The sequence below is a fragment of the Anser brachyrhynchus genome (assembly GCF_964034855.1).
Source record: "Anser brachyrhynchus genome assembly, chromosome: 3".
Lineage (NCBI taxonomy): Eukaryota > Metazoa > Chordata > Aves > Anseriformes > Anatidae > Anser > Anser brachyrhynchus.
In genome coordinates, this window is record NC_137696.1 from 34,319,234 (window position 1) to 34,334,294 (window position 15,061).

At 41.1% G+C, this 15,061-nt stretch overlaps 1 protein-coding gene across 13 annotated transcripts in view; it reads right to left on the reverse strand.

Annotated features, from left to right (window-relative positions):
• The window catches only part of PLB1 (phospholipase B1), a 103,730-nt gene that overhangs the window by 32,824 nt on the left and 55,845 nt on the right, over window positions 1-15,061 (reverse strand). For all 13 annotated transcript variants that reach the window (XM_080588218.1, XM_080588221.1, XM_080588223.1 and 10 more), the window contains 13 exons: window positions 14,948-15,048; window positions 12,563-12,644; window positions 11,685-11,789; window positions 10,918-11,013; window positions 10,368-10,439; window positions 9,734-9,793; window positions 9,305-9,365; window positions 8,521-8,579; window positions 6,654-6,721; window positions 5,591-5,634; window positions 4,254-4,362; window positions 408-459; window positions 194-274 (listed from right to left, as the gene is read on the reverse strand). In XM_080588218.1, coding sequence (XP_080444344.1) covers window positions 194-274; window positions 408-459; window positions 4,254-4,362; window positions 5,591-5,634; window positions 6,654-6,721; window positions 8,521-8,579; window positions 9,305-9,365; window positions 9,734-9,793; window positions 10,368-10,439; window positions 10,918-11,013; window positions 11,685-11,789; window positions 12,563-12,644; window positions 14,948-15,048 — 990 coding nt within the window. The remainder of the gene's footprint in view (window positions 1-193; window positions 275-407; window positions 460-4,253; window positions 4,363-5,590; window positions 5,635-6,653; window positions 6,722-8,520; window positions 8,580-9,304; window positions 9,366-9,733; window positions 9,794-10,367; window positions 10,440-10,917; window positions 11,014-11,684; window positions 11,790-12,562; window positions 12,645-14,947; window positions 15,049-15,061) is intronic.

The window sequence follows — 15,061 nt, forward strand, 5'->3', positions numbered from 1 at the left end:
GTTGCTGGTAAATGTTGTTTTTTTTGTTTGCTTGTTTTTTAATCAGGGCACTGTCTGCAGCAACCTCAGTTGTGAATTGTATGTACTCCTGTTTTGATAATCTCTGTGAAGGCTCTAAGGATCTGTGGATTTCCCTTGATGTACTGATATCACAGTCCCATTACGGTTTTAGTTGACAGGTTCTAATACTCACAGGGTCCTTGCAATAGTTGCACAGATCGTTTCCTCCAATAAGCACAGTTATGATTTTCCAGTCAGCATTGAAGTCAATTCTCTGTGTAACAAAGAAGAAAATAGTAAGCACAAATTTCTTTGATATGCACTTGGCATCTTTGCAGATGGATCTATCATGCGAAGCAACACCTGTTTCTCCTTGTGCTGTAAGATCAGAGTCCCAGGCAACTTACAGAATCATTTTGCATTAGTCTCAGGAGAGTTCTTGCTTGGGTTGGTAAGTGCCTGTGAAGAAGAGCAACCAATGAGTGAACGATACACCCTTATGGAGAGCACAACATTGCACAACGTTAACGCTCTTTGGACATCTTAAATCTGTGAGCTGTCAGATACCAGGAGAGTTAAACGATGAGGCAGTGTAATCCTCATTTTGCAGTAATCAAATTAAGTGTTCACATCTTTATGAAGAGTCATCATCAAATTGGATTTGAATACAGATTTTACTCAAGTTCAGTAATTAATGTGGAACCATAAGTTTAGTTTTCTATTACACTGCTTAGCAGCTAAAATGACAGACACAGCAACACGTTTGTTAGCAGATGGCCTGTTCAGAAATGGACTACTATCAATCTATTCCTCGTGTACTAAAATGAGGAGGGAATCCCAAGTCTCAATATTTAACTGACCTCTTGAGCAATGTTTGTGTACGCACCACAGCTCACCCAGCCCTGTAAAGCTGAGATGTTTCAGAGTTCACTGCGTACACATCCCCCATTCCTGTAGCCTGCACCCCAAGTCAATACTTAATTTCAAATTGTGTAAAACAGCTTAGCACACTCTACCTTTCTAAGCAAATTAAAATTCCAAGCAACTTCCAAGATCACTTACACAAGATGACAGCCTTGCTGTTTTTCAATAGCTATGCTAACACCCTCTCTTTTGAATGTATACACAAACATATATATATATATATGTATAAATACAAATGCATATGTATGTTCGTATGCATGTGTATATAAAATTGCTACTAATTCTGGGTTACCTTGGCTAAACATTTCAACCTTGTTTGACTGCCCTGACATGTTGACACTCAAATATGCATAGAAAAGAGAAAGTGTTTAGAAAGCTTGGCCTTCCAGACAGCTCTGGAGCTGCATCAGCCACTAGGTTCTTGTTACAAACATTTCTCTGACTGTATATAGAAGCATAGAATCATCAAGGTTGGAAAAGCCCTCCAAGATCATCTGGTCCAACCATCCCCCTACTGCCAATATCACCCACTAAACCATGTCCCTAAGCACCACGTCCAACCTTTCCTTGAACACCCCCAGGGACGGTGATGCCACCACCTCCCTGGGCAACCCATTCCAATGTCTGACTGCTCTTTCTGAGAAGAAATGTCTCCTAATTCGCAGCCTGAACCTCCCCTGGCCAACTTGAGGCCATTTCCTTTAGTCCTATCACTAGTTATCTGTGAGAAGAGGCCGACCCCCAGCTCCTCACACCTTCCTTTCAAGGTAGTTGTAGAGAGCAATGAGGTCTCCCCTGAGCCTCCCCTTCTCCAGACAAAACAACCCCAGTTCCCTCAGCTGCTCCTCACAGGACTTGTGTCCCAGGCCCTTCTCCAGATATCATATGACATTAATAAGCACGATACTGGTTTTGTACAATAACCAGAGAGTAGCTCTCCTTTGTAATGCTGTACTTGCTGTAGGAACAGGAGTTATTTCTTACCACCCTTCTTTAACCAAATACTGATCTAGCACTAACATAAGAGTATTTAATGGGGAATGAGCCCTCTCATGCATCTACTTGTGACAGAGGCACCCCACAGATGTAGTAGCTCTCTTCACCATTACCCTTATCCAAAGTCATAACCTACTTATTTATATCCCAAAACTATCACAAGTGGTCAAAAATTCCTTCTGTTCTTACTGTGGGTACTAAGCTAGGGCATTGACTTCAATATTAATGCAGAGGAAAACATCCATTATTGAGCTGGCAGTCTGCAACACCTTTCATTTCTTGTGCAGTCACTGAAGTGCTGATGCATCCTGAGCCAACACAGTCAGTAAGATTGAACATTTTGAATGAAGCAGTGGCAGTAATCATCCATTCTTGAGCTGCAGCCTCCACCAAATTTAGATCTTAATCAACAGAAAGTCTGCTAATGGGAAATAGATATTCACAGTTCCTGTCACCTGTTCTCTCAGTCTTAAGTTCTTAGCCTCATTTTTTCAAGTGCAATCAGAGACGTAAGCCAGGCTCTGCTTCAACAACATGCTTTAGATACATCCTAAACTCCAGCATGTACTTAAGCACTTTGGCAATGAATGGGGGTGGGATCAAGAAAGTTTTGTCTACACTGCTACATTCAGTAAATAGCCCTTCAAAGCAGCCACTGGTTTCACTTTAATAAGTCCTGTTCTTCAAAAGCTAGTAAGGGTGCAGAACCACCTCCTCTCAGAAAGGGCCCAGCACCTCTGGAAAAGTTTCCAGACTAGCACCCAGCAGTGAGACAGGCCAGGTAGCAATTCTGAAATATCAGGATCAGCTTTCATTCATGGACTATTTTTGTCCTCTGGGTAATAGGAAAAGAGATATTTTTAGGTGTTGAAGAATAAGTGCTGGACTGCATCATCATTCCAGGGCCAAGCATCTAAAACAGGAGAAACGTTTCCTTATGTTGCAATGCATTTCAATAATTAAACTAGGACACATATATCTCCTCAGATCCATCACAATGTGATGGAGAAGAGCCCCAAAAGAGGCATCTCAAAGTTCAGGGATATTGTTGTAGTAGTTTACAGGAATTCTTTACTTTAGGATTTAATTGATAGAAAATGTAAGACAACCACCTATCTCATTCTTTCCTATAACAAGCAAAACCGCAAGTAATACATGCTGCATCTAGCAGCATGGTGATAAACTCTCATAAATGGCTCAATCAGAGCCATAATCCTTGCAAGTGTTTTACTGATACACAGAAACAGACACGTTCAGTCATCACTAGGAAACAAAATCCCTTCTCTGAGGTATGAGGGGCTGTAACATATGTCAGGAGACCTAGCAGACCATTTCTGCCAGGAAATGCAAGCATTTACTGAGATTACTAGCTTGAGTCAGAAGCTACTCAAGGTGTGCAGGAGAGTGATAAACAATACCTGATAAATCCTAACAATCATTGCTTAGATACAGCAAACTCAGACACCTCACTTGGCTTCTGAATGTCACTCCCAAGGCCTCTTTAAGAAGACTTTTTTCTCTAAACAAACAAACAAAAATATTAAATTATGGAGTTCTGGGTAATATCAGCTAACAATGTCAAACCCAGGCACAGTCTGCCAAAATCTGTGCCCAAACTATGACTGAATTCCAGCAGCCATCTGTTTCGCTAATTAAATAGGACTGACTCTTTCAATAAGAAGCCAGGGACTTCTAGAATAAGCAGTATATCAAAGCTCAACTCCTGCAGTCTCCCAGGTGTGACTAAGATCAAAAAGCCAAATTCAGATGACTGCAAGACATCACAATTCCTACTAAATTTGCAGAACTGACTACAACTGCACAAGGTCTGCAATGCACCAAAAGCTACACATGACCATCAGTAATTCTTTTTTCTCTGGAGTCCAGACTGTGGCTGATTTTTCCTCTCTCTCAGCCACTCTTGCCTGCCTATCCAGATGCCTGAGGCCAGTTATGGGAGACTTCATATAGTTTTTCTCCAAGTAACTCTTTAACAATTCACTGCATGTTCATTTTCTGAAAACATCCATGCTCTAAGATATTTATAGACAAATAGATAAATGAACGGATGTTGAAGAGAAAGTGTAGAAACCACCACCACCAGTTTCTGTCGATTTCTTGTTTATGCATTTCATAACCAGGACTGTTGGCTTCATTTGAAAGTTATGGTATGAAATAAGCCCATACATTTAATATGTTTTGAGCTAATTTTCAGCTCCAATTAGACTGGTTTTGCTTGCTGTTCAGAGCAAGTTGTGTCAGCATTTGAGACAGTTGAAAGGGAAGTAGATGAAGCATCCATCACCTGCAAAAGTAAAACAAAAGCTACATACTCAGCCTCTGCTCCGGGAACTGCCTGGTTAAGGAACGCATTCAAGTCACTCTCATTCCCAGTGCCAGTTGAATAGCCCTCGATCATAGCATTGAACTCTCGAAAGATGTCTGAAAAAGAAAGATGACAACGAAGAGAAAATATATCTGTTCCCCGCCCAATGAGATCAGCACTGTCACAGTTTTGACGGCACATTGCAGCTGCTGCAGCCTCAATTCGTTCCATCCACCAAAGAGCAGCAAGAGGGACAACCAGCTAGCAGTGATGAGACAGCACGTGCTTACTGTGCCCTGCACTGCCACCAGAAGCTGACCAGAACTGAGGACTACCACGTCCAGCTCACTCTCATGTTGTAGCTGTTAAGGTCTAAATTAAAACCATCCCAGTCATGTAGTGGTGACTTTGTGAAATGAGCCTCTTTAACCCAGGAGAGTTAAGGCAGGAGCTTGTTTTTAGCTGGAGGATCTGGGTCCACTTTGCAACTGTACAACATCTCATACTACTGACAAGTTTGAAGAAAGCCTCAGATGCGCGGTTCTGGTGAATTCGCACCACATTTTATGATCTCAATAGTCATTTCCAGAAGGAGGCAGACAGCAAATTTCTGAGCTGAGTGTGAAAATGGTCACACTGTAAACCATAAAAGCTACCTTAATCTCCAAGACTGAATTTAACCACATTTTAGTGAAGGCTTCGTCAAAGGTTGTACCTTGTGAATCAATTAATTGCTTATAACAATCAATAAGACATTCTAATGATATTCTTGTTAAATTCCACTTGCAATAATGGGCAACACACAAAAGGACAATTTATCAGTCCTCTTCAGATGAAAATATATTTTAGTTAATCCAAACTGAAACTCCAGTGGTTTTACATTAACAGTAGGCTGAGTTACGAGAAGTTGCAAGTTTCAGTGAAAACAAAGTTAAAATTATTCCATTCAGGTTACGTGTATAGCTACTGAGACATTTACCAAAGAGGTCTGCTCTCTGAAAACATCCCTTTTTGGAAAAAAAAAAATGTGGTAGAATATTTATTAGAAGTAAGTTTTAATTATACCACAAGCATGGACATAGCAAGCTTATTCAGAAATTCAAATAAAACTCACTAAGCAGTTTGAAAAGGGAGAAGGAAAAGGAAGGACAGAATTTTCTATCTGCTTCTCAGTTTCACTGATGAAGGAAACTTTTTTTCATTAGTCCTAGGACATTGTTTCTTTGAAAGGTAGGTCTCGTGAATTACTCTCAAATGGCTTAGAGCTCTCTGTAAAATTATTATGAATCAGCCCATTCCCTCTCTCCAGACTTGCCAACTAGATCTAGCAAAGCATTTACTTACTAGGTAGAGTTGTTACGTTCTCTAATGAGGCATCCCCTCCAATACTAAAATGAGAAAGAGAAATACAAGTCACTCATCTCTTAGCTGGACACAGACAACACATAAAGAGAAAACCTACTATACCTCATAAGAAAAGGTGAAGGGTTATTAATTTGGTAACTATCAAACTATCACATTGCTTGGAAAGGACAGAAGTGCAAGTGCTTTGGGGAAAATAGCTGAGGTTTCAGTGGTAAAGTTGCTCATCAGAAAAATTTATGTGCATGCGGCTCTGCAGAGGCACAGTTAATCATTATGAAACACCAGAAAATGCCTGAGACAGCTACATATTTGAATGACTGAGCCGTAAAGTACTGCAGATTTCAGGGCAGAGCTGAAGACCAGTTCCAGCCTCACAAAGCCGCCCTAAGGCAGCACCAACCAGCCAGTCCCTCAGGTGACATATGGCTGAGGCATCAGCTCCTTTATCTCTTTTTCAGGCTTCCTGCATAGCAGTATGTTCTCTCCAGCTTTTAAATTGCTGGGCCACGCTGAGGCCAAACTCTGGCTTATGTAGAGGGGATAGGACAGCACAGAACTGCTTCAGTCAACGTCAATTCAGCTACATCGTCACCCCACCTCCAATGTCATCTTTTACAACTTTCTGTTGTATGTGGTAAAAGTTCTGCAGTTAAACTGTTTTTCACAGTTCTACAAAAAGTTCAGAAACGCCAAACTTTGAGAAGAACTCCCCGAAGCAACATGGCCTAATTTATTTGTTCCAGTGATTTTTCTCCAGTTTTGTGGATCTCCAACCCACCATAAAACTCTAAACTGTCACAAGTAGTTGAAGATAAAAGCGTGAGAGCAGTTAAAATGCAAACTGAAGCTCTATTGCTGAAAACATTGTGTAAATCCCACTTTGTGACAAATATTGGATCTTGATAGATCTACGCAAGAAATGCTAGCCAGAAAGCAAATCTTTTTCCACTTTCTGACAGCTGAAAGCCCTGGAACATGTGGAAGATAATATTTTGCACAGGAAATAATGCACATATTCTCATCACCTTGCCTGAAAACTTACCTCCATGACAGTCCCCGGTATTCGGTGTCCAAATCCGTGAGATTGTATGAAGCAATTCCTGTTCCAGCCTGGGCATTATATTTCATAAACCCAATGAAATTAAAGCATAATAGTAATTAAAGCACAATAGTAATTCACACATTAGTCATTTTATTTACTTTTGAATGCAACTCTTCACAAGCTTTAGAAGACATCTGTTTTTTCCCCACCTTCCTCCTGAAAAATGCATCAATACTTTTTGTAATTATTTACAAGCATCATATTGTATATGATGCACAAAATAAATGACGAATCAGTGAAACAAAAGCTTTCTTCTTGTAGGTCTGGGTGAGCTGAGTAACTCATTTACATTGCATTACTCAAGAATGATGAAAACATCTCAAAAAACCCATAAAGCTTTCAGGCTAATAAGGAACACTATAAAACTCAACACAGAAAACAATCATATCTCAGAAAGAAGTACTGTAATATCTTTATTTGAAAAGTAATGTGCTAAATGGTGAGTTTTATAGTAGTATAACAGGAAGAAAGAAAGCACCCTCTACGCTTATACTGAAGAAGGGCAAGCTGGCAACTACATACCTCTTTAACAAAATAAGGGAATTCAGAAGCAGAGTATCTGCCAGCTGTGATGCTTTAGGCTCATGTTAAACCTGGGTACTAGGTAGTACTTGACTTTATCGCAATACCAGGCAGACTATTTGCTGCTATCACAGAATCACAGATTGTGCTACTTCAGATTAAATCATACTAATACGTCAAGTTAAAACCATACTAATACATTTTTTCTCCTCTGTATAAGCTTTATTGAGTTAATGGAATATTGGTGTTCAGAATAACTATGCAGGGGCCAAGTCCAGATCAGACAGCAATGCAAAACTGCTGTTTCTATGAAAACAGATTTTATTATCAGTTTCTACAGAATATACTTAGAAGCAGAATCACCTGCAGGGGCCTGGATATTGTAATATTGCAACTGCAGCTAGATACTAACTATCTTGCTTTGATCAACGTTGCATGTTTGCATAGAAATGATGCTATTTATTTTGGTAGCCTCGTGCATGTAGAAGTTTTAGCAACATGCCTGTCAGACAGTTGTAAAAGCTTCATGGTTTGTAAGCATAAACCATGTCTTTGTTGTTAAGGCTCACATTCAGAGATCCTATATTTCAACTGTCTTTCTGCCCAACATTTCCTATGAGCTGGTTGTAAAGCTTCAGTCTTTGGCTGGTAGGAAAAAATCGGGCATAAACGTGTATCAGAATTTAGGATGTCTGTATCTTGATACATATTCCTTCCAGCCTGCCAAAGATAATCATCCTCAGCAAGAACTACACCTCAGTAAAGAAGTTAGCTATGAGTTAAAACAGGAAAAATAAACATTCTGAGTATCTCCTGAAACGGATAGTCAGAGGGTTCTCACCCCTATTCATCCATTAATGATAAAATAAATACAACACTATTTTCCAAGATCCCTTAGTCACACACTATTCCAGAAAGAACTGAGGGAAAAGGATGGGTTCACTGATCTGTACCTGTTCATAAAAACTTCGAAACATTGGAGCCTAATGCTTGCATTAAGTCCCATTAATTTCAACAACATCTGATCTCTTCTGTCTCCAATTCAGCAAACCTTTTAAACACCTCTTTAAAGGATTTGTCTGTGTTCCAAATCATGTGAATATATGCGTGGGGGGGGAACATAGTGCAGGAGAACTGACACCTTTCTTGTTATAGCTACTAGGTCTATTATCATCTGCAAATTATTGGATCTTTACATCTAGGTACAACAGCTATTTCACCTCCACCAGAGACGGCACGTGTTTGTAGTTTTACCAGGAGAACAGTAAAAACACTGTCTTCTTACCGTCAAAGAATCCCCAAGGGCTGCTATAATTTTCACATCAGCTGGCTTTAGGGAATGCACTACAAAAGAAAGAGATGCAGTTGAAACCAGATAGGGAACAGTCGTGCATTTTCATGGTTCCATATGTAAAACACATTGTTGTGCATTCTGATGCTCAGCCATGTTGCTTTTGCAATACCCAGGTGATTAAACAGGAGCTCTCTCCAGCTCATCTTACATGGTTGTAGCAGTAGCACATGCACATTATCCAGCCCCTCGATAGTTAACATTGCTACCAAAAAGACAGAAGAGCAAGGAGCAAATAACAATACATTGCAATCAACGTCCAACACTAAGCTAATGATAAAAAAAAAATGCAGTATTGTATAAACCAGCATACTAAAAGCTTTAAGAAGATAGAGAAGGAGTAAGGAGAAGATAGTATGAAGTTAACTGAAGAACTGAATACTGCTATATCCCAGACTGACATGCATGAAGCTGTGCTTCCAGTTCTCTTCTCTAAGATTTAGGTGGTATCACTTAAAAGCTGTGTCAGCACACAACTTTGGCTTTTCTTGCAAGATATTTTGAAGTTCTCCACTGTCAACGAGCTAAGTGAAGCTATTTAGAATGTTACTTCATGTGATGGTTTGGCATTATATCTGTTAAGTAGTTGCTGAAAAACATGGTATCTTTTCTGAGCAGTATTTTCACAGTCCAGCAATCATTTCAGCAAAAATAAAGAGTCATCCTGAAGGACAGTTGAAAGTAATTCAGTCTCCTAACACAAACCAGGTAAGATTACCTGAAGTTGAAGAAGGGGACGATGGAGATCTGTCCTCACATAGCAGTTGGCTTCCATAATTCTAAAGAGAAGAAGGATGAATAGCATTTGGCTAGGAAACACAGTCAGTAGTACCCTGGATATTCCTAGCAGGCCAAGTGGATAAACCAGAGCATGTTTAACGTGTAAGCAATAAGACAAGTCTTGGTTGCCCAATTCAATAGTCATATTCAGCGTTGTTTGGATTAGCATCCTGTACTGATAACTGTGCTGTCTGAGCATGTGTCCTTACAGGTGTTTCTGGATGTATTTTGCCTTACTCAAGGAATACTTTCCTGTTCTTTGCCCTTTGGCCAAAGACTGATATCACCTGTGGTACAAAGCATGATTCATGGCCATACAGGAACAAATGCAGCACAGCAACAGAGGGATGCTGATGTTGATACTTACTTGAGTTTGGTTAGCATATACGTAATTACTGTTTTTATACGTCCTCAGGAATGGCTCAGCCTGAAAAATCAGACAATCTGAGTCAATGCAAAGCATCAGGAAAATACAGGGAGATTTCCACTCCCCAAGCTTCAGTTCTTAGATGTCTGCAGGTGATTATCAACTTGATGCAAACAAACCCCGGGGATTAAAAAAAAAAAAAAAGGGCATTTTAAATATCCAATAACAGTGTAAACCTAGAGCACTATTTTACAGAGCCAGAATGCTCTAGGGACCCTGCTCACAGCACTCATGCTTTGCGTGGTTAACGAGAAGCTTGCCATCAAAGGCACTACCCAGGTTCATACCAGCCAGAGGTAGTTTCACTGGACTCAGCCAAGCCACCCTGACCAATGCCAGTGTTGCTCTATTTCCCTCACTGAAGAAGGTCTTTCATTCAACATGGATGCTAGGCAGACAAAAACACTCTGCCCTTGTGTTTTGGCTGACTATGACACATGACTGTGAGGAAGTTTACTCCCAGCCCTTCATCTCAGCTCACAGAGACAATGCTCCAGGCAGTTGGTGAAGACTCAAGCAGACTCCCAGCTACCCCCAACACCACCACACAAATACAGATACGCTTGCAATTTACCTCACTCGGACATTTGAGAGAAATTTCATCTCCTATTTGTTGATTATCTGTCTTCTTCCCTACGGGTTCCAGCTGTGGAGAAATGAGAGAGGGGGCAGGGAGGGTAGAGAAGAAAAGCAAATGAGCATCGGAGAGCAGAGAACTCTGCATTACCAGCTGCTGGAACCACCCCTACAGCACAGCAAGACAAACGCTGCTCACTGCACCTTCTCTGGTGATGTCACTCACTGCTGCTTTTCATACTGAAAAGTTTAATCCCCATATGTAACAAATGCAGTCTGATGATCAGTGCCAGGTGTGCTGTATCTCCCCAGAGAAGTCCAACACTCATAGCTTTAACGTATCCTGAGATTTATTGTTTTGATATGACTGGTTTAACAGTCGAGGTGACTTTTCTTCAAATGAACACTCTTTCCTTTTATAAACGTAATTAATAGTTTAGAAGAGAGAGGGCTAGTTGCATAGTAATTCCCTTAGGTGATTTTTTTTTTCCTGCTAAGAGCAGGATGGAGAGGACAAAGTACGACAAACCCAACCTTTAAAATCTTACCATGTTGTTCCACAAAGCACGTGCAGCCTGGGAATGAGACTTCTGGCTGAAGTGAAAGCAGTCTGGGGCAAAATATGAACTGTCAGGCAACCCCTCCTAAAGAACGAGATGGGTGTTGTCACAGAGGGCAGTAAAAGTGCAACAAGCTGTGCATTTAACCCCTGTGAAAAATCCCATCTGACCTCAAACTAACATAGCTGCAAAGGCCTCTGGGACGAAGAGAATTAAACTGGGCTGGAGAACACCAGTAACTCAAGACTGAGAAGCCCTTTGAGCCTTTTTAAATATATGATTTCCAACATATTAAGGTACACAGACCACTCCGACTCTGAGTACAGAATACCTGTGCACAGACATTGATCATACTCCTTATTTCCCCAGAGACTCACATATTATAGTCTTTCATGGCACATAGGTTTTTATACTAGAAGTCTTATACTGGAAGGGACTTTGTGATGTGTGGGGGATGTAGGATGAGTGCTCCCTGGTGAATACTTTGAACTTACATCTTCTGCACAGTTGTCTGTAATTGTAGGGGAGTGGCCTCAGTGTCTAAAATAGTGCCATCAAGGCATGCATTGCTGTTGCCCATTATCTCCAAGTTATTCCGTAAGTGTTTTCTGCTATTTTAAATGTTACCTTAGCTGATTATAAGAATTATCAGGCCAGAATACTGCTTGTCACATTTACCAAAACAAGTCAGGACAATTCTGAAAAATCAGTGCTGCACTAGGATTTAGTGTAGGGGTTTTGTTTGTTTATTTTACCTGTGTTTTTGGCATGTTGACATGAGTCAGGAACGGCTGCAGAACCACTGTGAAATCTTCTCTAGTGTCGTACCTTCCACTCTCCACTAACTCTTTGGTTCTTTCCTTTAAGAGCACAAAAAAAAAAAATTGTCATCATTCTTTCTTTTACGCTCAGCTCACTGGGCCCCTCATTACTGTACATCTCATGCAGGCATTCCCTTTCCTCTGTGCAGAAACCCAGACATGACAGCGATTGCCAGCCTGTGCCAGGCAGAAAATGCAGAGGTCTTTTACAGAGACTCATCCCAGACATCTTTACAGCAAGACAGCCTGTGGATCGTTACCTGACTGACACAGGCAGGCATCGTGCTCAGTAATTAGGTTTTCTGTCAAAAAGATGTTCTTCCAGAGCTATTGAAGTGTTTTCAGTTTGGCTGGCAGCCCATGCCCAAAGTTCATTCCAAATTTATCACATTCTTTGACTTAATCTTATCTCCAACAAGATAAGTGATCAAGAAACTGCTGGCACACTGATGCCCTCTACTTTCTATGACTCTTTAACAGATTTTTCCTTATCTGTTTTGTTATTTTAGTGAACCAGAGTTGTAAAGATCTTGAGCTGATTCACATCTCCCTCACAACTGCTTTTTTGTTGCTGTTAAATCACAGCTACAAATATGTCATTAAAACAAGTGCAAACTGCCCTCCAACTCCAAATACTCTCCCCTCTGTGGTCACTTGATTAAGTCCCTTACCACAGACCCTGCTATTATTGCACTGTTTCTCATTCCCGGGGGGGGGGGAAGGCAAAAGAAACCCACAGTACTGCTAGGAGAGAAGAACAGAAGGATTACACTAAATTTGTAAAAATAAACAAATAAATGCATTAGTCTTACCTGATACCTTTTGTTGAAATTGACCAACTGCTCGACCTCACTGGAATTGTCATCATATTTCAGTACACAAGGGCACGAAAGCCTGCAGGACGAGAACAACATGCTGAGACCAGCTCATCTTTTTCCCTTTCACTAGCTAAAAATCTGCAGGGTTAAAAGCTTCTCTGGGGGGGATTTTTCTGACAGACTTTTCAATGGTAGGATTAAACATCATCCCCGAGTTTCTGCACAGCCCTGATTCTTGACAAGAAATGTGTTTATTAGGGATAAAATCATGAACACAGGACAAGGGGGAGAAGGAAGGAGTGGCAGAGAGAAACCACGATGTCCCATTCCCAGCTCTTGCAGCACCTGTTGCCTCGCTAAAGGGACTTAGGGTCACCTGTAGCAGTAACAACACAGCAGGAGAGCTGCTTGGAGTGAAGCTACCAGTCATGGCAATGGGTGAGGACAGGTGCTTTAAACCCAAGCTGCAGCATGTGGAGGGGGGCAAAGCACCAAACCAGATGCCCAGAGGGAAGCTGGATTCTTCATCCTTGGAGAGACTCAAAACTTGACCCGACACAGCCTGCAGCAACCTGCTCTACCTTTGAAGCTGGCCAGGTTGTGTGCAGATGACACCCTGACTTCTCTTCCAACCTGAGCTATATTAAATTTCTGTGAACTCATGTTGGCCACCTTTATCCCTCCCTGCACACAGGTCCTCTAGCACATGATTTTTTTCTTCTGGCGCTCCCCATTCCTGGGCATGCCTCTTTATCACTTCGTGAACCCCAACGAGATCAAATGACTCCTCTAAAAAATCCTGTAATTTTCTCATAACGAAGCATACCTGAGTAATACTTCTCATAGAAAATGTGAATATGTATGAAGTCCGTGTCCCTACCTCCAAATTTGTCTGAATAGAGAGCAACCAATAAAACAACACAATTCTACTTCTGCAGAACATTTGTATGAGAGGTAAAACAAGCCTAAAATATATTTTCAGAAATATTTTAGTAACATAAGCAAAGCAATGTTATTGGAGATATAATCTCTTTTTAGGTTATTTGTGGCTCTCAGGAAAGACAAGCTTTCAAAGTCGAAAGTCTCTTTTTGTTTTTTCTTCAAATGGGTAACATGGCAGTTGGTATTCCACACAGGGTCATCTTAGTTCCCTGTAAACTTGGCTTGCTGTCAGCTATTAAATTCAGCATGGTGCTTGAAATGATGGGATAAGGTTATAAGTACTCTGAGATAATCCAATCTTAAGAGCTCCACTAACTATCCTTGTCCAATGATTAGGATATCGAGACCCATGTGCACTCTACCACATAACCTTTGTTAAAAAGAAACTGTGACTGGATGCAGAAGCACCTATGCTCTAAATTTAAAAGCTTTTTTTTTTTTTAAACTGATTTCACCATAGAGTCCTTAAATCACACAAAGGGGGGTGCAAGTATGTTTCTCCTCTTCTGACACCTGAAATAATATAGTTCTACCAGCCGTATCAAGCAGCTACAGGTTCCCTTGTGAAGGACGGGGTCCAGGAGGATGAATTCGAAGCAGATGTTTTAGTGAGGCAGCTAGGTACAGGAGGGCCTGTAGTCCTCCTGTGGTTCTGGCCCCCAAGCTAGCCCTTGCACTCCCTGGTGCCTGGTATCTGGCACAAGCTCCTTGACCCAAGCAGCAAGAGGAGCAGTGGCTGCCTACACTCACAGGACAAGGCTGTTCTGCGTGCCTGTCTAGAAAAGCAGCCATTTCTTGCTTTTCTGACATCAAGTAAGCCCTGCCAGGAACAAGCCTAGGGGGACATGCCAGACCCTGCCTGAGTCACCACAAGGTCACTATGGCCCAGACCTGCCACTGCAATGACAGATTGACACTGACCTGGGAGGATTATTCATCCAAAAAGCAACAGGTGGTGTGACTAAACATCCCAGACACCTACTTTAGAGACTAACTAGCAGAGAAACTAATAACCAGCAAAGAGATTACAGAAATCAGAAACTACAGAAGCAAGAAGGAGAGTTTTAAGATTTCATAAAGGTAATTCTGCAGATAAAACTAGATTAATGTAGGCAACTTAAACAAACAACAAACTATCCTACTCTTTTTTTCTGTCTTTGCCCACAGATTGCACAGCTGAGTTTTCTGCTCAGGCTTGAACTCCCTTGCAGCATAAATCATTAAAATGGCAGCTCCATAAAAAGTGGTTACAGTGGGGCTCAAATACAGAAAAAGGTGGAGGTATTTCTAAATGCCAGGTTGAAATTAACGTGTAGGTACATGTGCATATACAGACAAAATAGTAGAACATTTTTCCCTTTAAGAAAAGTTTCCCAAGGCGACCTTCCAGCCCTCTGTGAGCAACAGTGAGAGCTGTAAAATAAATCATCTTCAAACCTCATGATAATCCTTGGGCAGCTGACGTTTTTCTCTGCGTACAACTCGCGCAGGCTTGTTATGGAAAGCACTGTCACCAGATTCACAAATGTCCGTGGAACCTGCCGAGAGAAT